This window comes from Gouania willdenowi, chromosome 1 (genome assembly GCF_900634775.1).
Source record: "Gouania willdenowi chromosome 1, fGouWil2.1, whole genome shotgun sequence".
Classification (NCBI taxonomy): Eukaryota; Metazoa; Chordata; class Actinopteri; order Blenniiformes; family Gobiesocidae; genus Gouania; species Gouania willdenowi.
The window spans coordinates 34696298-34720546 of NC_041044.1; the positions used below are offsets into that span (position 1 = coordinate 34696298).

Consider the following 24249-nt stretch of genomic DNA (forward strand, 5'->3'; position numbering starts at 1 on the left):
AAACTAAATATTTATACAAAAAATACACAAAGGATAACAGAAATGCAAAAAACTAGACTAAAAAATATACAAAATGATTCCAGAATCACACTACAAATGCAACAAAACACAATAATTATACAAAAAATGCACAAATGACGTAAAACAAAAAACTAAACAATATTTATACAGGAAGTAAACAAAACAACAACAGAAATGCACACAAATATACAAAAGGCTCCAAAATCACACAGAATGGCTCCTAAAAACATATATTACAGATAAATACACCAAACAACAACAAAAATATGAAAATGACTCAATATACACAAAACTAAATATTTATACAAAAAATACACAAAATGACTCCAGAATCACACTACAATGGCAACAACAAACAATAATTAAAATAAAAAATGCCCAAAAAGACAACAGAAAGATACAAAAATACACATAATGACTCCAAAAAAACATACATTACAGAAAAATACACCAAACAAAAAAAATATAAAAATGAGTAAAAAAAAAAAACCAACACATTCATCATGCACATGTCTCATAGAATTAAACCAGGGAAATTGCACACGTTATTTTACTTTGCACTTGCAAATCTACCCCTTAATAATGCTACAGAGTATGTTATTATTATGCCCATAATTGACAACTCTCTTTAAGTGCCCACTATATGAATACATACTTCCGACGGGCACTGTACTAGTATGAATAATGTTGGGTTTTAACGGGTTCGGGCTTAGAAATAATTGGCTTCTTTCAGGTTCAAACTGGTTCAGGTTGAATTCTCTCAGTTCAAGTCTTGGTGGGTCTAACTTTTAAGACCAGATTACAGTTCTAGGCCCAATTAGTGTCTGTTAATGAAGAAGAAGACCATCTAAGCTGCATTTTAACAGATACAGGAATCGTAGTCTGAAAATATCATTGTCGCCCAGTGTGGCATGTAGTCATCTCATTAGATGGTAGAAATGTGCAGTCAGCTAATAGCATTGGTCAGTAGATGTTTTTGAGACTTACCGTTGTAGTACTCATAGACAGACACAACAGCTGGCTGTAGGAGGGCCGCTTTTATAGTCTTATGGATTCTAAAACTGATCTCATCTGCCAGAGTGTGAGAAACCTGGGGGAAGAACATGCATAGCAATGCTGTAAGTGACACAAACTAACAGAGGTAGAGGAAAAAAGCTGTGTATAACAAAGACTATGTTACCTTGTCTAGGTAGATGATAAGGGAACCTCTTTCTGACAAGAGTTTGTCCATCTTGTAATGTGCAATGGTTCGATCACGCCCTGAAGACAACTATACACACAAACACACAACTTATATATATATATATATATATACACACAGGTCCATAAGTTCATACCAATTCCAGGTCTTTGGTATCAACAGTGTAGCCTGTTAAGAGGCCAATGTCCAGGATTGTCATTTTTGAATCATGCGTCTTGTCAAGATACCTGCACAAGAAATTTATAAGAGGAAAAAATCCAACCCTTAAACTTTAAAATAAAAAGTTCTGATTGCATTAATAGAAACAGTGGGGGAGGAACTTACAAAACCTCTATTCTCAGCTTGTATACACTGTCGTCATTTTCAATTTCTGTGAGAAGAAAAAAAGCTTTTGGTGAGTATTAGAAAGTGATCGTCTAGTACAAAATAAAAATACAGACAAATACTAACAGACATGTCAATGAATACATCAGAAAAAGATCCAAAATACCTGGAATGAGCTCGATTGACATGTTAAACTTCCGACAGTCACTCTTCCTTTTACTGGGCTTAGCATAATACAATGAAACCATCTGTGAAACAAAGAGCAATTTGTTAATCCTAAAAGGCATATCCTACACCCATTTCAAATACAAACCACTCAAAATTCTGCTGATCTGAGCGATAAAGGCCACATTAGATGTGCCACGACAAAATGTGAGAACCTAACAAAACTTCTTGAGCAAACAGCTCTGAAACCATGACTGAGGCCCTGCATGTACACGACAACGTTGTGCTTCTGTTTGCGTTTTTGTTTCCAAAAAGTTCCGCATTCACACAACAACATTTTTAAAACAATCTCTGTTTCCATGAGACCGCTGAAAGCATAAAAAACAATGTAGTTTACATGCCTGGCAAATTGATGGCGGTATGATTTTGCAATGACCCAAAATAAGCAAAACAAGTAAGAGCGTTTATGTGCATCACTTTTACCCCTCTTTCCAGCCATTGTCCCTTATTAGTATTTTCCCGTAAATATCCCGTATTTTAATGTAATAACAATTAAAAGATAAAGAAAAACATTCCTCTGCCTCTTTAAACTGAATGCTAGCACTAGCCACTCAGGCCATTTCAGATGGCAGTTCTCGCGAGATTAGTCCCAACAGTCACAACAAACCCGGAAACAACTCAGGAGAGATGAATGAATGAAGAGGTTCTGGTGAAAAAAACAAAGAACTGGTGTAAATACGTTGTGAAATAGGACAGAGAGTTTACCTTCCTAAAGAGCAGCAGGACTGGACACAGTTAAAAATCCCCCAATCACAAGCGCCACAAATATACACTGCTTTCAAAAAGTGTTAAAGAATGTAAAATCTGCAACAAATCTAATAAGTCATTAGTAAATACCAGAGAACCACATAAGTGAGCATGAGAAATTATAAGAAAATATATAATGAAAATAAAATGTTAATGCCTAACTTAAAGACAAGCAACGTGAAATTAACAGTAAATATGCAACGTGTTGACTTGTATATGAACTATAAGTATATTAAATAAACAAATGTGCTTCATATACCCATTTATGTTTTCATTTAGGCTGTTTTATAATTTAGGAATTCAGGCTGGGTGATATATCGAGATGTATTGAGTTTTCTATTTTGGCGATATAGAAAACTATATTTTCCAATATATTGATATATATCGTATTTTGTAGTAAAATACTCAATTTAGGAGTCGCTGCTTTTACTTATCAGAACAACATGTAAAGCTCAGTTAAATGGATTACTGAGTGCGTCCTAACCCAGACCTTCCTCATAACAAGTCACACTACAGAACTCACTCACACATGCTGTCCCTTAGAGGTGAAAAATCTAAAAGTGACACATATTGTGCACCTATTTGTTAATAAATGTGCCTGTGTAGCATTTTGCATCAAGAAATTTAACCCAGAATTTTCTTTCTGCTCAGACTTCATTTGAAATAAATTTGTCAAGATTTATATCATATATCACCATTTTGAGAAAATATATTGAGATATGAGTTTTGGTCCATATCACCCAGCCCTAGTAGGAATGTTCACAGCATTTCAATGTTAATAAAGGTCGACCTACGAGATTCTAATCACCTAATTGGGTTTGGTAAGTGGTTGACAAGTGGCTATTTTAGATTTCCTGTACGCTTGTCTGAAAATATAAAAGATACTGGAGCTTAATTGAGGTGGACTAGACCGGACCTCCACCTCAGCTGATCGGGCTATAGATCAGGTCACCACCTCAGCTGACCAAACCACGTATTGGGTCACCAACTCAGCCGACAGCTTATAAGTCAGTACATGTTACTAAAACCCATAAAATAAATTCATAATCAAAATCCAGCTATTAAAACATTTTGATCCTTAAAATCATTTCAAACTTTAAATCAGACTAAGAGAATATGGGATCCTCGCTGTAGCAAAGGATTACTTGGAGGTCACTTAAATGTTTGGAGTCTGGCCTCCAAAAGGGAACAAATGGAATGCTTACAAATTAATTCTAATATTGATTTTACGGGTGTGACTGAAACATGGTTAACACCCTCATCTCCTGAAGCTGGCCGCATTCTTACATCTGAAATGGCCCAAGTCCAAAATTGCCTTTTACAATCATGTCTCCTACAGTATGTATGTCTGATGTTTTCCAAACAAAACGAAAAAAAAAATGCAAATTCACAAGTATTTTGCTGAGATGTGGAGCTCGAACTGGTACAAGAGTTGGAGTAGTTCTTGACTCTACTCTCACGTTCAAAAGTCACGTCAAGAAAATTTCTAAAACTATTAAATTCAGCCTTCCTAACTTCAGAGACATTCATTTATCAATGACATTTCAGGCAGCTAGGATGTTTCTGCATGCTATGATGTTCTCACGCATAGAATATTGTTTTACAAACTGGTCTCTTACAAATGAAACCACTTTTAGACAAATAGAATCTTTGTATAAAAAAGCTTTAACAATGTTTTGCCAGAAAACCTGTTTCGTGAGACGTACAATCTTCTGAACTTTTAAAATTTTAAATACCTTAAATTTGCTTGCACGGTTTAGAAAATACTCAATGGACTTGCACCACTGCCATTAAAGAAATTCATAAAACTGAAATCATCTTCTGGCAGAGCCACTCGGTCTACGGTTAGAGGAGACGGTGAAGTGACCTCCAGACGTACCACCTTTGGCCAGACTGTTCTTTCAATCAGAGGCTGTAACATTTGAAACAGCTTCCCTCTGACTATAAGAGAATGGCCCACGTTTAACACATTCAGGACTCAATTAAAAAACTGGTTAAAATAAAATCTCCTGGTGCATGAATGAAGTGTCAGGATCATCTAAACAGGTGTTGCTTTGTAAATAATAACTGTACATATTTATCCTCATAATGTCCTCTGTTTGAACTGTATGACCTGCCCTTGCACTAAAATCTCTTCTATTGTGCAACTCACAGAACAAATGTTCAGATGTTATCAATGTATGAATTGTATGAACAAATGCTATGCTATGTTATGTAAGTATGTAACCTCAACTTTTAAAACTTTGAATGTTTTTTAATTGTTGTTGGCATTTAACATCTTGCCCAGGGACAACAGTTGAAAACTAGCTTTGCAGCTAATACTGACACATTTACAAAAATGTTTATTAATGTGCACTGTCCCTGTCATAATACATTAAATAAATACTTAATTTCTATCTTTTTAACACGGACTCTTGTTGGACGCTACGCGTTGAAGGTGATGTGTTTCAATAAGTGCGAGATTAAGCACAAATGTTTGCAGTGGTGGTGAATGGAGGCTGTCTTCTGATACATTAATACATTATTTTAGAAAATGCATAAATGACTAGTTTTTGACTCGTGTTGTCGTGTGTGTCACATATGTAGGAAGCAGCTCTCTGAGCTGTGTGTGTTACAGCAGTAAAAAGCTACGTAGCGTCAAGCATCACATGAAGCTGCTTGTCATGTTTACAGTTTAATGCAGAACGAGTGACTATTAAATAAAGCTGAGTTATTAAAGAAACTCGTCTCCATGTGAAAAAAGTTCAGTTTTCAAGCACCAAAACGCCGTTGTCATGTAAATGAACTGCCAAAACGCAACAAAACTTTTGCTTTTTCACAAGAAAACGTGTAAACTCTGAAGCCTCTACCTCTAGTAGCACAATACCACACACGCACACACACAAACGCGCACGCACGCACGCACGCACGCACGCACACACACACACACACACACACTGTATTATAATGTATAAGATTTGTAAATAATGTCTATGGTCTATGGCATTTTTGCTGTTATTGTCTCTGTCTGTGTGTTGTATGTGGCAATTTTATTTTATTTTTTCAATTTAAGTGAACCCTAGATTAGCAGCAGAGTTGTACATCCTGTATGTTCAACATGAGTCAGCAGATGTTTGGGGTCACTGTCTGTGACGTCACGTGTTGACAATCTGCCCTCGCCAGCTCGCGTAATAGCTACAACAAAAGTTGGCAGAATCCTAGTTTGGATTTCTTTGAATATGTACAATGGACTGGCACCCTGTTCAGGGTGTACCCCCGCCTAGTACCCGATGACAGCTGGAGATAAGCACCAGCAGACCCCCGCAACCCTGAAAAGAAGCAAGCGAGTTGGAAAATGGACAGACAGACATACACACACACACACACACACACGTTGGCAGAGGTGTTTCTGATCAAGCAGTGTGTTTTTCTTTTACTGATGAAAGAATTCTGATTGTATTAGTAACAAGTAATAGAAATTACAAAAAAAAAAAAATTAAACACAGGAACTGTTTTCCTACTTTGACGTTTGCTTCTCCTGTCCCACTGGCTGTCACTGTAATATTATCAAATATGCTGTTAACCTGTTGGGATTTTAATACACATGCATTGATTAGTAGACGTAAAACAGAAAAAAAAGTTGCTGGCATGAGTGTCAGTATGTGTTCTCACTTTAGAAGTCCTTGTGGTGAAGTGGTTTTTCCTGTTAAAGTTGTATTTAATGGGAAGGGATTTTCCTTCTGAAAGAATCTCCACATTCAGATTGTACTCTGGTTCTTTGGCATTAGCCCAGTACTCTGCCACAGCCTGATACACCATGATTGTAGCCTGAAGAGAGAAAAGCAAGAAAGTGAGGGAAAATCTACAGGAGGTATAGTATGAAATTAAAATAAAATAATTGGATGTTTTTGTTACCTGGGTTGATCCATAGCCTCCTAACGCAGCCTGCTGTGTACTGAACCATCTTACAATTGGTCCAGCATCTTTAAAAGCCTTTATCAAACCAAAATAAAGTTTTTAAGTCTCTCACTCCATTAGGAAAAATCAAGATGAAGAAATGACGTTCTGTGTTAATCAAGAAGTTCACAAAGAATAATTCTCTAGTGTCAGCTGTTTGTACACTGTTATACAAGCTCACCTTGGCCCTGACCAGAGCAAGGAGAGCATATGCTGTAGCCTCCATTGTGTAAAGGGGTCCACGAGGTACAGGCCAGTGGGTTAACTCTGAAGGCACACAAAGGCTGTTTACCAAATATGTTATATTTGGTCAAATACTTAAAGCTTGGGTAGTAATTTGGGTTAGTGCTCCAACAAGTACGATAAATGCCTGTTTGTACAGATGATAAGTGGGTCAAACATGCATGGGTGGAATATGGACAGCTAATGTTTAGCCATCGTCATAACTCTTCTCATCTTCGGTTTATTCTGTAAAGCAGGGGTGTTAGACTCAGTTCACCTCAGGTGCCAAATATGGACCAGTTTTCTTTTAAACGGGCCAGACCCGAAAAATCTGAGCATTTTTTTCACAAGAAAACTTCAAATTCAACAATGTACCCTCGTTTTAACACCCTTGTGTCACTGAATGTAAATTCATCATTTACATTTTCAAAAGGTGTCAAACTTTTCATTTTACCTAATAAGTAGTGTTTTGCCCTGAGAGCCCTAATCACCTTGCCGTAATCACCCTAGAGATGGGCGATTATGGCAAAAATCTAAAACACCAAATCTACTGTAAAGCATGGGGGTGGTAACATCATACTTTGGGGCTGTTTCTCTGCAAAGGGACGACTGATTAGTGTAAAAGAAAGAATGAATGGGACCGTGTATCGTGAGATTTTGAGTGAAAACCTTCTATCAGCAAGGGCATTGAAGATGAAACGTGGCTGGGTCTTTCAGCACGACAATGATCCCAAACACACCGCCCGGACAATGAAGGAGTGGCTTCGTAAGAAGCATTTCAAGGTCCTTTGAGTGGCCTAGCCAGTCTCCAGATCTCAACTCCATAGAAGGAGGGAGTTTAAAGTCTGTGTTGCCAAGCGACAGCGCCAAAACATCACTGCTCTAGAGGAGATCTGCATGAAGGAATGGGCCAAAATACCAGGAACAGCGTGTGAAAACCTTATGAAGACTTACAGAAAATGTTCGTCCTCTGTCATTGCTAACAAAGGGTACATTAAAAAGTATTGAGATGAACTTTTGTTATTGACCAAATACTTATTTTCCACCATAATTTGCAAATAAATTCATTAAAAATCTTACAATGTAATTTCCTGGATTTTTTTTCTCATTTTGTCTCTCATAGTTGAGGTAAACCTATGATGAAAGTTACTAGCCTCTCATTTTTTTAAGTGGGAGTACTTGCACAATTGGTGTCTGACTAAATACTTTTTTGCCCCACTGTATATATATTGCTAAGATCATGGGTTGTGCATTTTCTGATCAGCAAAAGGATGAACTTGTTGCACTCGGATGTGCAGCCAGAGATCAAAAGTGGCTGATTGTTCCTTTAAATTACCATTTTCATCCACATTTGATGTTTTTCTTTCTATTGAACGTATAGAAATGGAGTAGAAATACATATCCAATTAGTGCAAGTACCATAAATACAGCTCGTCAAGAAAATAATTAAATCATTTGGAATTAAAGTGTTCTGCTTTGTGTTTACATGGAAATAGTAATTCCCAACTGAGGTTTCGGTTTTAGTTAATTCTCCTTTAGGTCTGGGGGTTGGGGAGGCTCACGCTGATTGGACAGGGGGAGAACGTGACGCATCACGTCTATCGGGAAAAACACACAACAAACCTTTTATTGCTGGCTGTAACACAGAAGATTGCACAAGAGAACTGTTTTCATCTGTATTTTGAATGTAGTTTTGAAGCAGCAGCTCAACAATAACACCTATTGTATTGTACCTATTGTGTGGTGACGACATAATCCAAGATGGCGGCGGCCCGGACTCCAGCCGAGACTATTTGATAAGCGCCTTAAAAGACATGGATATAATGAAAATGAAAAGAGTGGATGGATGGAGGCATAAATATGCAGACTTTCAAACAGACTTATTAAACACACACAGACGTTGGTAAACAGAACAGGCTTCACCGGACAGCTGGCACTAGGACCTGGAGGCGGAGTAAATGCGTCCCTGTTCTGCATTCACAGGCTGTAATACCACATTTTATCTGTTGTTAGAACTACTATATTTACAAGGGAGCAACTATTTATTCCTGGTGATTATTTTCCGGAGTTTTACTGGGCTTTTTACCGGTGATTAGTTCTTATCTCCCTTCCACTCCGTGGTCCAAACTGAAACCATGTGTTATTGTCGAGCTGCTGCTTCAAAACTACAATCAAAATAAAGGTGAAAACAGTTCTCATGTGGTCTTCTGTGTTATAGCCGACAATAAAAGGTTTGTTGTGTGTTTATCCTGATTGAGTGAAACGTCAAGTTCGCCCCCTGTCCAATCAGAGCCTTCCCAACCCCCAGACCTAAAGCGAAATTAACTAAAGCCGAATAAACCAGTTTTCTATATAACCCTCAGTTCGGGAATTACTATTTCTATGTAAATATGAAGCAGAACACGCAATAACTCATTCCGAATTAAAAAACATCATGTAACGTGGCCAATCAGGGTTGGTTGTTGCTTTCTATAGGTGTGCAGTCCTCGGATGCCATGGTGCATAATACCTTGTGAATCTTCCCAACCATAGAGTTACAGTTGTTCAGCAAGAATCATGGGGGTTTTTCTTATCAAGTCTCGGCTGTTATGAGCGAGGTTATGAAAATAATTTGACCATTTATAAAGAATAATAAATCAAGGGGTATAGCCTTGATTTAGGCCTAACAAGGTAACCAAACGATGAGAAACAAATTAAATGACAGATTATTGTTTTAGTGTATTTTACAGCTGATTTAAGACATGGTTAAGACATTTAGTAATTGAGAGCGTAATTGTAATTGACTTTCATGTGGAAAAAATAATCGTAATTTAATTGTTATTCAAAAAATGCTTGTCAGTGCAATCGTAATTGAATTGTAGTTGAACATGGATATTTGAAGACGTAATTGTAACTGAAAAATGTAATTGACCCCAACCCTGCCTGTCACACTGGATTGTGGAGGCCATCGCTTTGGCTTACAAGGGTTGGGGTCTGCGGCTGCCTGAGGGCCTGCACGCACACTCGACCCGAGGTCCTGCCACGTCCACGTCGGCAGCAAATATGTCCTCGCCCCTTACATTTGTCTGGTTTTACATGCTGGACTGTTCTTCTGTCCTGATGAATAGCAGACTCTGCCTTGTGAGCTGATTTATTCGCTCGATAAGCATGTCTACAATACGGGAGCTGCCATTTCCCATTGTGAGACATCTCACAAAATATTATGAAATAGAACTTTAGATTACTTTCGTAACCCCGGTTCTATGAGTGAGATGTCAGACCAGACAACCCTTCTTGCTCGAACGAGTGAGAAGAGGTGCTTATTTTTAATGAGGAACTGCACATCCGCCCTCCCTCTTATAGAGGGTGGGAATGTCCCTGGCAGGGCTTGGTGGATTGAAAAAAGTGCTTCTGAGGGCTACAGGGAATGTGTATCCCATAGTGTGACATCTCACTCATAATAATCAAGGACATTACAGGCATTAACACTGTGCATTTCTTTGACCCAAATCATCAGCGTGAAAGTGCAATGGAGATACCTGGTGAAATAAATCTAAAGAGAACCTCTCGGTTTAGTTTGTTATTATTGGCCAGAGCGTATGAAGCCAGTGCAACGGCGTAAGGGTTGGTAAGGCTTGGCAGGCGTTTCTCCAGGTAGGCCACTGATTTGTCAATACGTTCGGGAAGACTCTAGAAAAATAAAAAAACAAACAGATGGTAAACGCATGGGATCAGTGTGAACACAGAATGATTTATCCACTTTAACTGTTTCACCTTTCCCACCCACCTCCTTCTCAAGCCCTGAACAATGCTCTTAACACACTCCTTTGTTAAGACACAGGTTGAGCTGTGTCCTAAATCTGCAGATTTATCACTTCTACCCCATACATGTCAGTACCCAGTTTCATCTCTATTCTTTGTCATGATCTACCAACAGCTGAATTCTACTTATCAAGATCAGGTATGAATAAATGATTTTTTTTAATTTATTTTAGTTAATATTTTTCATTGATACAAAGTAAATACAAATTATACAGAAAAATAAAAGACCAAAAAAGGAAAAGGCAAGAAGTAAAAGCTTATTTTTAGCCTACCCACACTTGTTCTAAACACCTTTCATTAACTGTTGAACACCAGCATTCTTCACATACAGTATATACAGTATGTACATATATATATATATATATATATATATATATATACTTAAATTCATCACTAAGACCATTCGATAATGTCTTTTTCACATTTTGGATGTTCAAAATTATGAATACCTCAAAAAAATTCTCTTTTAATTTAAACAAGTCTGTAATACTATTTGGAACAATATTTATTTTTCTACTTCATACATTATCTGTAATATTTCAATATGTACAACATCCTGAAATTTTCATGTGTTTTTTTTAAGGTAGACCAGCAGCAATTAGTCTTTTTCAAAACAATTGAGTAGAACAGAGGGGTATTATTAAATAAGGAAAACTGTGTTTCCGATTCTTGAAAGGGAGGTACGTTCTACTATGAGTATGTCACCACAGTAACATTCTCTGTGAACTGAACATGCTCACTGGCAGGTTTTGTCTAAGAAACCCTGGGTTTCTACCTGGCTGTGCCCACCCGAACACCGCTTTTCAGGGAAAACTTTAATTTACCTTGACACTCTTCTCTGACCACACATTTGTAACATCACACACCGCAGACGTGTGTTCAAATCATTACAAATGTTGTGCTGCTTTATGTTTTTTTGCAAACAGTAATTTTCTTTACAACATTGGGGATGCTAAGCATTCAGGGAAAAGCACAGTATGCAGAGCAATCAGAAAGGTTGATCTGCCTTAAAACACCTACTGCCTTCTATTATAAAGTTCCCTGGATACAAACCTGTGGCAAATGTAAAGGGGGACATGTCAATTTAAAGGAATACACATCTAAGGCTCGACATTTACATTATGTCCTACTGAAATACAGCTGGATATATACTTACTGACTGTAGAGTGAGTGTTGCAATAGGAAAGGCACAATGGTAAGGAAGTGTGCTTGATAGCATAGGGTCAGGAGTACAATTCCAGCCAAGGTCATCGTTTTTATGATGTTTTCTTGGGATGTCTAGGGACGTCCAGACAACTTGATCAACGACATAACATTCAAAATCAATGTAAATGACGTGACGTCAAGCAACCGTCACTGTTTGGAGAGCTGAGGCTGCAGCCCTCTCACTGCAGCTGGAGGGCTGTACATTTCCCCAACTTACTGGGGAAAGTGGCATGCTCCTTGAATAAGCCTTTGAAATTTAAAGTATATTTTGAGTGAACTCATCCTTTTGTACCTCCGTAAGTTGATCATTTAAACTGTAAGTACAAGTGGAGCTATCTATGATAAGTGAGCAGCCCTCCCAGTGCTGCTGACTGCTCTGCAGACACATATAATTGCTCAGTCATCAATGGAGCGATGAAGCGATGAAGTGATGAAACGGCCAAAAAGCACGACAATGTTCATCACAGGCGATTGAAACGACTATAATTGTTAAAGTTGCGTTGGGTGTGAATGCACCTTTAGAATAGGCTCATATTACCCAAATACCTGCTTATTTCACCTTTCGGGGTGAAATAAATCACTATCGTCCAGCTTGTTGCTATGGTAGCTCGTGTTATCTGTGCTCCATTGGTGATGGCGCTCGTGCTCGTAAGTAGCCATAGGTTCACATACTCAGGGTTGATTAACCCACTTCATACAAGCTGTAATGGAACAGCATACTCCCATGTACTGTATGTTAACTCTGAGTTTATAGATAGACTCAGAGTTTGCTGAACCTCCTCTCTGAAATACCCCATGTCGTTACTTTGTTGTTGGTGTTGTTGTTGTTGAAACAGAAACCTTATATTATAACTTTGAACTAATTGATGTAACTTTCATGTCTTTGATGGAAACTTTGCACAGGGAATACCTTCAAGTGTAAGTATTTGTGCATGCAGGTGAGCTACTCACAGAAATAGACTGTGAGCATATTGTTTTCGATTCCTGCAAGGAAATGAGGGAGAAGGCTGTCATGGAGGCATCTGAGTCCAAGCCATGTATATCACCCTACAAATGTACACACAAATACACACAGGTCTCGACATCACTATTACTTTGACAGACATTATATTCAACAACGACTTACCAAAAGATACAAACAAAGTACGTACCACCATCTCTTTGTGGATTAGTTCCCCGATCTCTCTAAACGTGCCATCAGGAAGCTGTGACTGGAGAATCAGAAACTTGACACTGTCACAGATATTTTCTGGCTGAATTTTTACCAAATTATAGGCCATGGAAAAAACCTTCACAACATAAGCGGTCAACCTTAGAGAGGGAGAAAAGCAATATTTAATACCATTTGTGATTTTAAGTAAATGTAGAATCAGGACAGTATTTTTGGGAGACCTACCAGGAGCTTTTTTTTTTTGGTTGATTTTTCCACATACTAAATGAACCATCATTATTGCGATATTTCAATTGGCTAGTGTACCCTAAATAAAACCACAAACAAACAAGAACTCACAAAATAGCAGCCAGCTTTTATAATATTCTACTTTCTACCAATTATTACAAAGTAAAGTCACTCCTTAACTCACTCAGTGCCATTGACAATGTCGGGGCAAAAATTGTTAGTTATGTTTATTAACATATTTACTCATAGACCTTATTCTTTTTAAGGCTTTAAGTTGAGACTTTTAATTTCTGCTGTCTCACGTTTTCTGCTCTCTTCTCGAGGTCAGCTTCCCAAAACACATCTTATCCCTCAGACACAGAGGCATCACACAGTCACATGCCTACACACACTCACATAGTCACACATACACATCCAATACACATCCATTCATACACACAAACACCATACACGCACACACCTCCAACACTCACGACAATCAGGAGATACCAGAGAACTGGTTGTTTTGACCCAAAGAAGAAACTGTCTCTTTTCACCCTCTTCTATCACCTCCACCCTGTCCTCTTTATCTCCTGGGGGGAGGAGGGAGGGGGACTGAGGGGGAATATACGTGATGAGTTAGAACTGTGCCACTCGATCATCGGACGTCCGCCCGGGCGGTCACTAATTTTGTCCATCTTTGTACTCTTATTTACTTAGTTTTATAATAAACCTTTTTTATAAAATCATCAATGCCTCGCCTGGACTCCATCACTCAACCAGAGCAATAAATCATGTCTCCAAATGAGGTCAACCGCAAATTTGCCGTGACAACAAGATAACTCGTCATTTCAAATCCAAACGCTCAGTGCCACTGACGAGATAACTCGTCATTTGCGTTTTTTCACGGGGATTACTAGAAAACACCCTGGCGGAGGTCCCTCATCAATATCTAAGATGTGGGGTGTTGAGGATGGCAGCAGTACACCTTTAGATGATAGATTAGCCACTGATGCTACCCAGCAAAGGAGGAAGAAGCAGGAAAGAGTGGGATTATGGCGCTACAGAGTGATATTGTGAAGTATCCAGCAGCTCACAGCACCACATACTAACACAGAACATATATGGACATGCGTAGATTATTGATTATGTTGTAATGGTGAGATAAAACCATCAACTAACAGGGCCAAACGGGTCATCGCTGCGTGTCGGGAGGAGGGGAGGGGGGGGGTACAAAATACCCCCAGCCCGTGAGCCAGATAGCAAAATAATAGGTGACACTTAAGAGGTAGCAGCGCACCTTTGAATGAGAGATCACCCATGCTCAGCAGAGCTAAGAGGGAGAGGAGGAAAGGCATTTATGAGACAGAAAATGGCGCTACTTACAGGAGTTGATGTTCACAGCAGAGCACACTCGACCAGAGCATGTGTGGAACTCATGGATAGTGTGGCGATGGTGAGATAAAACAATAAAAAAAACAGGGAAAGCAGTGACACTCTGCATGTCCGGGAGGAAGAGGAAATTGTGTGTGTGTAGACTGATAGGAGAGAAACTTGAAGAAACACCAAAATACAGTAAAAACTCTGACCCAGATAACAAAATAATAATAGTTTTACCATCAACACTCCGTCTCAGTGTTTTGGTTTTTTATATATATATAAGGAAACAATGTTCAGAAGTTAGAGTTGTCACTAGGGATGTAACGATTCACTCAACTCCCGATACGATTCGATTAACGATACTGGGTTCACGATACGATTCTCTCACGATCTTTTCATTTACAAAATGGGACTGTAGACAAATTTTTTTTTTTTGGGAAAAAAACTAGAAAATACTGTATTATTTTCCTTTTATTTTTCATTGTCAAAAGAATTCCTTGATAAACTATTCAAAACAATGCAATTTAACTAAAAATAAATCTTGAATTAAATAAATAAAGGAATAATACAAATGAAAATGAAGCCTATTAATTTAAATTCTGGTTCTATAATAAACAATGCAAAACTGCATAATAGTTCTTTTTCTTTTAAAAGTGCAACTGAAAATGTATTTTGTGCCTTAACAATTGGACTTTAAAAAAAAAAAAAAAAACGTCATTGCACTGATTTACGTCATATTTGTTTAGACCAGCAGAGGGCACTGGTAACACAGTGGTCGGTTGGCATGCAGATATCTTACAGTGAAGAAGAGAAGCTATGCTAGCAGACAGAGCTAATAGAAAAACGTGACTTTTACAGATTTTCAAGTAATATTACAGATATTCTTTCGGTGCTAAAGGGGTAAGGAATCATTTATTAACATATTTAAGAGTAGAAGGCGGCCAGAAAGAAAGTATTAGCAGACTCCGCCCGCCGCCAACACTTCCGGATAGCGATTCAATTGTCAGAAAATTGATATCAACCGTGATACCTATGAATCGATTTTTAACTGCCTTACGATTAATCGTTACATCCCTAGTTGTCACTAAAACAAAAAAAAAACAAAAAAATAGCTTTAACACTAGAAGTCACATTGAGGGGTCATTTGATCTTTATACCTATTGAGAGTGAGGAGTCACGTGGTGAGTTGGGTTGTTTTGGGGGGGTCTGAGCCCGTCAGCCATGATGGTGGTAGACGCCCCCAGAATTTCACGCATTCGCCAGAGCTTTACTTTTTGCAAGGAAAAAGAAGAAAAGCAATGCAAAAAGAGAAGGCAAAAGAAAAGGGACCTTACAGGGACAAACTGATACCAAGTGCAAAAAAGAGGTATTTGGAGAAGCTAGTGGACATTTGCAACATCGACCCATACGAGCTATCTGCAGCGGAATGGCACAGAGACCTGGACCTTTTACCTCCGTGCACATACATGGACATCGTAAATTACCTGGTTTTTGGTGTAAGTTACTACACAATGCAGGAGTTCAAAAGCCACAAGTCTCTGGAAAGTTACGAGACTTTCTGCTGCGGCTGGGTCCAGGACTTGGTCATCTACAAGCCTCCAGCTGGTGAAAACAGCGTTGTACTGGCAAAAGTAAGTTTCTTCACACATGTTTTTTAGTGTGTCAAAGACAAAGGCACTAAAGCGTCCACAATCACATAAGGTAACCTACACTTCCTAGCTTTAAGAGACAACTACATAAAGACATTTTAAGAGAACGTTCCAGAGTGAAAATGCAGAGAACACACTCTCATCCACGGGGGTGTGCGATCGAAAGTAAGGTCCTTTCTTCTAATTGCAGCCAACCAAGCAATCTGACGTCTCCTCGTCAGGTCAGACACTTGCTCTCCTAGATGCTGTGTCCATTTCGGTAACCTAAAAAACTGTATCCAGTTGTTCCTCCGTCTTCCATGGCTATCGTGGGAGGTATTGGAGCAGTTCTTAACGCAGCAGTGACTTCCTGGCATGGTCAAACAGTGCGGAATAGCAAGTACCTCCGCTACTACCGCGTTAAAAACACATGTAAACAATCTGTTTTGCCGCGGGACTTATGCCAACATGGCAGTGGGGAGGATCGGGGGGAGGGGCTCGAGGCCGTGACGACAACTCTTCATTCTCAATAAAGCCCACAGAAGGGTCATTTGACCTGAAGGTTTTTACCTAACACCTTCTCCTAAACTGCAAACAGACGCTTTTGTTATGTAAACAAGGCACCACAGGAGGGGTGTCTGTGTGTGTGTGTGTGTGTGTGTGTGTGTGAGAGATTTCAGCACTCACTCCCTCACTCAGCATTGGTCAGAACATGCCTGGCACTGCCATGGTATGTTCTTTCTACATTTGCCACATGTGTATTTGTAGCAGTCAACACATGGTTGACCTGACACTTAGCCCTTTTCCCAAGATCAGGTGTGGGAGGTTGTTGACGAAGAAGTTGCTCCTTGCATGCCGTCTTCGCACCCACATGAGAGTTATGCAACTCTGTTGCAAGCTCCAACACGAAGTCTATCCATCTCTCCTTCCTCCCGGTGCATGTTTGATATAGCACATATGTGTTCAGTGCTGCCATGTCAATCATGTTGTAGAACACTGCGACTGGCCATCGCCGTGTTCCTGTGCACACACTGTACTCCCGTACCATCTGGTCCATCACATCTACGCCGCACTTTGTGGTGTTGTATTGGGTGATGGTGTTTGGCTTCCTTTTGGTGGTATCCTCAATCTCAACCATGCTGTGCATGCTGCTGAAAACGTAGACGGTCTTCTTCCATTTGGGCGCATACACTGTCAGCATGGCACCAGTGGTTGAAAACACCTAATAAATAAGATAAATTGTTATTTTCACAGCACACACAATGACACACAGGTGTTGATGAAAAAAAGACCTGCAACATACCTGAGTGGTGAATTGAATGCGGTCCGTTTGTCTAGTTGACAGAGGAATTTCCCTGTGAATCTTGTTAACTGTGCCAAGGATGGTGGTTTTCAGGCTAAGCAGTCATTGTGCAAGTGAGAGCGATGTGAAGAAATTGTTGGTGGTGACAGTTTGGCCCTTGTTCATGAATGGTTCCATCAGCCTCATCACCACACTCTCTGACAGTCTCTCCCCACTAGGACGACTGGGGTCCTTGCCAAGATATGGGAGGATATTGCAGATGTACTTGGATTTCAAATCGCAAGCCACCCAAAATTTGATCCAAAATTTGTCAGGTTTTGTTGCAATGTACTGCAGGAAACAGCAGCGAGTCTTTGACGGGAAAAGCTGTTCATCAATAGTGATGTGTCGACCAGGGTTGTAGGATGTGATGTAGTTGGTGACAAACAATCCCCACACATCGGAAATTGCAGCAAACTTATCGGTCACCACTGCTCTCTGCGCGTGAATATGTCATCAAAGCGTAGGTGCCGCATGATGTCTTGAAAGCGGTTTATAGAAAAGCTATAAAAACTTGTAAAGTGTTTTTGAAATGTGCTTATAAATAACATGTATTGTTACTATTGATAGTTAAGCTAGATTTTCTAGTGTGAAAAGCACAGTATGAGTTCTCACACCATTCTCTAACCAGGGCCATAATTATTTTTATTAAGATATTATTTTACAAATTTGAAGGAAGTACACAAGATGGACAGGCCGATAAGTGAAATAGCACTGTTTAGCTGATTGATTTTTTAGCTTGTGTGCAGCATTAGCTTTAGCAGCTAACTCATCACTTCTACTTTGGAGACCAAATGCTGAAGTACTGAACCAGAGCGAGAGTGTGAAAAGACTTGTAAGGTGTGAAAAATTCCTTTCCTCCCCTGCTGAGTCCTCCAACAATGTCACATTGCTTCATTTACAAATGAAAGGATGCTGATTGTTGGTGTCAGTTTGAGCTGAGGGTCTTTTGACCCATTGCTAGGACTTATAGGAGGTCTGAAAAATCCTGGGACTTCTAGTATTAAAGTCACTCACAGGGTTTTTTTTTTTTTTAAAAAGGCTTTTTTCTCAGCTTTTTGCTCTGAAACTGAAGATTTGTGTAAAACTTGCTCTATTCAACGGCTGATTACAAAAGAATGAGCCAGAAACAATTTTTTTTTTTTGATGAAAGTAGAGGTGTCAATCTTTCAGAAACTGGTGTCAGATTTCAGATAGTCATAGTAGAAAATATTCTGTGGGTCTCAGTCAAAATGCTCAAAAACGGCTGGCACTGAGGGGAGTAAAAAATCTGAAATTGGCTGGCACTGAATGAGTTAAGGGTTAATTCACCTGTTCTTTGGGTTACATGACATTTATGGTGATCTGTGTATTGTGTGTCCTAGTATTTCTGTTATCTACTCAGCTGTGTTAGCCTACCAGTTGTTATATGTTGTAGGGCTTCCTCGCGTCTCTCAAGGCCCACAGCTTCCCACTGGTTGGTGGTATCCAAGTACATGGTAGCAATGACAGGCAGAGTCATGCCGATCATGTTCTGCTCTCCGCAACCTGTTGGCTGTGTGATCAGGGTTCCCATTGATTTTCCACTGATGGCGTTTTCCACCATTTCTGAACCATCTTCTGTCCCTGCACATAGACACCAAGTTACACATGAGCCAAAGACACAGTGTAAATGTGCTGATCCATTGATAATATAATGAATATCTCTCACCTGTCACTGAAATCAGTACATTATGAGGTGAAAATTGAACCAAGTCTGTTTTTGGTATTTGACTGTTGAAAACAACAGTTTGTATGCCACCTGATGCAAAGAAGAGAAACCCAGATTAAGTTGGAGAACATGTTATTTGCCAAATTAAAATAACATCACTATTTGTTATTTTTTTAGCTTTTAAACTCACCTTGTCCTTTATTCACAGGATCCAGAGATATGATTTTTGGGTCACTAATAAATACACCTTCAGACTAGAAAACACAAGATAGCTAACTTACTTTCAGTTGCCTGGGACTGTTTTTCTCAAGCTACTTAAAGAGTAACTAAACCCCTGCTTTCACCTGGCCTACCACTAGGAGGGAAATTCAAAAAATGCCTTTATTATGAGCGGGGCTCCTGGAGCGGTTTAGATACGCCCTGTCTATACTATAAAATCTCCAATGAACAATCTATGCTATGTTAACTAGCTACTCATTACTCAATATACCTCTCTATTCAATCAATCAATCAATCAATCAATCTTTATTTGTATAGCGCCAAATCATAACCAATGGTATCTCAAGACACTTTACAGTAGAGCAGTCTTAAGGACGGACTCTTCATTTTATGGATACACACATATGCATATATACGTATATACACATACATATGTATCCCACACCCAACATGAATTCATCATGGCGGCAAGGAAAACCTTCTGTTAAGCAGCAGGAACCTTGTGTGAATCCCATTCCTATGATGAACAGCCATCCACGTTATGCTGTGTTGGGTGTGTGCAGAGGAAAGGGTGGAGACAGAGCCGCTGAGACTCTGTAACTCCACACTGAGGATCCCACGGACCTGCAAGACAAAAGCCAGAAGGAGTACAGGAGCAAACACACAAGGGAAGAAGCAGACATAGAGGGAGTGTTTGAGAGAGGAATGGGACCCTCTCCGGTCCCTCTCTAACCTAAATGACCTCTCTCTTAACGCCCTCTCCAACCTCTCTCCAACCGAGCATGCCAGACCCCCCCCCAGCAGTCTATGCCTATTGCATCCTATTCACTCTTCTCTCAATCCAACCTACTCACCACATATTCTAGAGCCCACAGGGGCTAGTTTTTATAAAAAGGGCGGAGCTAACAGTGCTTGTTTGTGAGCAAGATGGCCCCAAAACATCACATGATCTTGTTCTCAGCCAATAGCAAAAATCAATTGTAATAGCTAGGTTTCAATCCATAGAGGGCAGTCACTCTGACCTTGGAACAGGATCAATCAAAAGCACGACTTCATATACAAATACATTTGTATTCAGCAGAAACAAAAGTTTGGGGGTTTAGTTACTTTTTAAACAAAATCTTTTTAACTTTTGTTAAAAAAAAAGAATTTGACAATTTTGAACAACTATTCCAAACTCCTTTCAACACAATGTTATATTTCTATGTGTCAGAAAAGAAGAATTTTACCTACCACCACCCGCAGTACTTTTTTGACACCGTCACTAATCGAGTGTTCACTGACAGCTGCCTTGACCACAATGTCTAATTCTCCTATCTCCATTGGAATGATGACAAAAGGCACAGATACTGAGGTCCGTGCCCCGATTTCGATTTCTTCATCGTGTTTTCCACGTTTGGAGGCTAAACTGCACACTTTTGGATTCTCTACCAGTTCTACTTTCACCTGAAGTTAAAAAAAAAAAAAAAAAATGTTGATCAAGTTCAGATGTAAAAATCTAAAATAAAAAATTAAATAGTGATTGCAAAATAAAACTCTCAGCTAACTTAAACAATTTAAAAAGTCAGATACACTCAGTAAGTTGAAAAAAAAAATAAACACTGTTTTTAGGAAAAAAAATAAAACTGTCCTACCAAGACTGGATCTCGAGCATAGTTGTGAATGATTGCCCTAATTTCGAGTTGCTCGTAACGGACAGCAGAATACGGCAGCTTGAGGTCAATGAAGAATTCCTTGCGAGCGATCACCTCTAATGACTGGCTGACACAAATTCCTTTATGGTAAGGAAAGTATAAAACATACAATGAACATTCGAACAACTCGAGGTATAACAGAAAATGAACACGCACAACATTAATAATAATTATAATCGCAACAAAAATTAACGTTTACCATGCACCCTGTTTAGGTTCATCTCTTTTTCTCATTCTGGGTAAAAGCTTGTTGGCAAATCTGGTATATCATAGTAAGAAATTTGTGAATTAGTGCAAAAAAAAAGCAAAAAATGATATATTGAAATACAAACCAGTGAGGAAACGATGCATCACAGATTTTACCTGACTCACATCAGACCAAATGGAAACAAAGGCAGAAAGACTAAAACTATGACTAAAGCTAAAGCTAAAAAATTAATCATGATCACAGGATGTGATGAAACTGTCCGTTGTGCCAATAGATTGTATATGCTCATGAGGGCCTCCTTGATGTAAGAGTGTTTGGAATGCTCCTGGCAGTTCTTCCTTGTCGTTCCTTGGTGATAAAAGTGTCATAGGAGATGCAGATGTTGACAAATGTAAATTTGGGACACATAGTAGTGTGCCTTTGAGTCATTGGGTGATTCTTTTAAACACTAGACACCCTCATCAACGGGGGGCAGCTACAGGGTGATAAAGCCTGATCTTGTGTCCCATTTGGGGGTTCTGTCCTCGGTTATTGAGTGGGGAAGGAGGTGCAGTGTTAGTGAATGTGTCCTTTCGCTGTTGTTGGGTCCTTCCACTTCAGCCATATCCACTGGCTACTTGTTTCGGCTGCTTCAGACACAGATCTTATGGTCTGTGGCATAACCTGTCCATGGCGGAAGTAGCAGCAAGACCTCTACATCCCACTTAAACTGGACAGACATCTGCTTTCCATCTCCCATCACTCCTATGCCTCTTCAGCAGAGTCCTCCCATGGTACTGTGAGTTCCATGATATACACAGACTTTAGTGAAGAGCACCAGATGACCATGTCTAGTAGCTGCAATGTCAGGGGGAAAGACTAACAGTTGGCCAATGTTCACAAGAATCTTCCGATCACCTGTCATGGCTAGCTGTTTCTGGCTTGGTGGCAAGATGTTTGGGCTTTTACTGTCCCTGCCTGTTGTACCCATCTTGATCCCAAGTGCTGCCGTCATGTTCCTGAGGACCTGGCTGTGCTGCATCTCTGTGAATTCCTTTATTTAATTGGGGACCAATCCAAGCTGTACCCCTCCTCACACCCTGAATGTGTGTACACTTGTATATGGTAGACAACGGTTTCATCACATGTATTTATGTATGCAAGCATAAAAGTACATCCTTACCATTGGTGCTTGACAGACTAATGCCTGTTAACACCCAGGTTGTGATTGAATCTTGCAAATAGAATTGTCTTGTGAAGGATGTGGTTTGACTGAAACACAGTACAGTATTACTCAATACACAAATGGTTAATGGAAGATTTAGAATACAAGTTTAACAATAATTAGTGGAGTTTAGTTGAACTCACCAATGTGGAGTTTGTGAAGGGCAAGCAGGAAGTGAGTAGTCATTCCAAAGCCAACTTTCTTCAAAGTTGCTGCGAACGTCAATACGCCTGCTGTCCATGTATTTTCCTTTTGTCTCAGCTAAAGAAAAAAACATTGTTTAAATAATTTATTAACAATGAGTGTGATCATGCTAGTTTTGATATTTTTTTGTTGCTGCTTCTTACTGCGAGCCAGTTTGAAGCTATTCTGCTTTTCAGCATCCAACATGGCACGCATCTGCTCACAGCAATCCAGAAACGCATCAACACAGGCTTTACCATCCACAATGTACTTGCTGCGTCTATTGCAGTTGTATGAAAGAGGAGTTTCTCTCATTCCGTCCAGGCAGCAGTCAGTTTGTAGTGCACTATTTTCATATTTATTGACTGGAAATAAAGTAAAAAAAAAAAAAACAGATGTAAAAAAAAAAAAGACAATGATGAGAAGAATACAGTGTCAAAGATTCATAATAAAAAGGTTTGAGGAAATTACCCAGACTGGTTGTGACTTCCATAATGGTAACAGCTCGTTTACTTCTAGGTTTCTCAGAGTCTGCACATTTCAGCTCTGAAGAAAATAAAAAACAAACAAGAAAAATCCTGAGTAAAATACTGGGAACTGGAAACAAATTTTAAGTTCAAAATTATGTTTTTTTTTATTTTTTATTTTGTTGGGTTTTTTTTTTTAGAAATTGGGCTTGCATTACTTTTCCTAATGCATCAACATCCTGTCGGGTTCGGGCAAAGATCTTCAGATTTACTCCACATACCCCACAAGCCGGTAGATACTACCCTGGACCATCAAAGGGAGTTTTCCACACCCAGAACTATTCCAGAAAATTTTAATGTTTTCAGTGAACCATTAAGTTAGTTTGCCTCTATAGAGGACTGACTGCCATAATTAAAAATAAATGGATAAAAAAATAAATACATACAGATATAGGCCACGAATTAAAAACTTGAATAAATAATTCACTCAATTCCTGAATATATATCCATAAATAAATAAATCACACAATTCATAAATATGTATTGTGTCATAGATACTACTTATGCTCACCGATTAACCAATAGGTGAAAAGTGTGGACAGCCCCGCCCCCTCACCTGTGTAACATTTAATTGTGTGTGCTGATGTGCATTTATAAAAAAAAAAATTAAAAATTAAAACAATAAATATATAACATGTATGGCATATATTTAGGTATTATTTGATTTATTTATGGCATATATATTTAGGTATTGAGTGGTTTATTTATTTATTTGTCACATATATCTGGAGGTAGTTTTTTTTTTGCTCATTTTTTCATTTTATTTTTTTAATTATGACAGAGCTGGTCCTCCATATGCATCTACTTTGGTGTTATTTCATGAAACAGAAATACTAGACAGTAGGGTATGTAATTTACCTTGTCTGTAAGGAGTCCCAGGTACAGAGCTGGTCTCAAACACCAATCCAGCATCATAAAAGACCCCCATGCTGTCCTTCCCTCCACCTGGAGTGCAGCCTGTGTCGTACTTTTCTACTTCATCCCAAACCTAAAAATCAGTCAAAATAAGACTTTTATTTATTTGTTCCTGAATAAAATTGGCATTAAAAAAAGATAAATATATCATTATATAAGTGGGCCAATGCTATTTTCAAATGTTCCTAAAGTGAACTT

At 39.0% G+C, this 24249-nt stretch overlaps 1 protein-coding gene across 3 annotated transcripts in view; it reads right to left on the bottom strand.

The window, feature by feature from the left end:
* LOC114473810 (complement C3-like) overlaps window positions 1–24249 on the bottom strand; it is a 65076-nt gene that overhangs the window by 9780 nt on the left and 31047 nt on the right. For all 3 annotated transcript variants that reach the window (XM_028463659.1, XM_028463775.1, XM_028463741.1), the window contains 23 exons: window positions 23995–24124; window positions 23081–23155; window positions 22774–22974; window positions 22570–22687; window positions 22385–22473; window positions 20955–21094; window positions 20554–20766; window positions 19292–19355; window positions 19102–19191; window positions 18810–19016; window positions 13080–13161; window positions 12835–12994; window positions 12635–12730; window positions 10195–10345; window positions 6636–6721; window positions 6413–6490; window positions 6170–6325; window positions 6019–6081; window positions 1713–1794; window positions 1547–1592; window positions 1359–1449; window positions 1202–1291; window positions 1009–1111 (listed from right to left, as the gene is read on the bottom strand). In XM_028463659.1, the coding sequence (XP_028319460.1) occupies window positions 1009–1111; window positions 1202–1291; window positions 1359–1449; window positions 1547–1592; window positions 1713–1794; window positions 6019–6081; window positions 6170–6325; window positions 6413–6490; window positions 6636–6721; window positions 10195–10345; window positions 12635–12730; window positions 12835–12994; window positions 13080–13161; window positions 18810–19016; window positions 19102–19191; window positions 19292–19355; window positions 20554–20766; window positions 20955–21094; window positions 22385–22473; window positions 22570–22687; window positions 22774–22974; window positions 23081–23155; window positions 23995–24124 (2611 nt within the window). The remainder of the gene's footprint in view (window positions 1–1008; window positions 1112–1201; window positions 1292–1358; window positions 1450–1546; window positions 1593–1712; window positions 1795–6018; window positions 6082–6169; window positions 6326–6412; window positions 6491–6635; window positions 6722–10194; window positions 10346–12634; window positions 12731–12834; window positions 12995–13079; window positions 13162–18809; window positions 19017–19101; window positions 19192–19291; window positions 19356–20553; window positions 20767–20954; window positions 21095–22384; window positions 22474–22569; window positions 22688–22773; window positions 22975–23080; window positions 23156–23994; window positions 24125–24249) is intronic.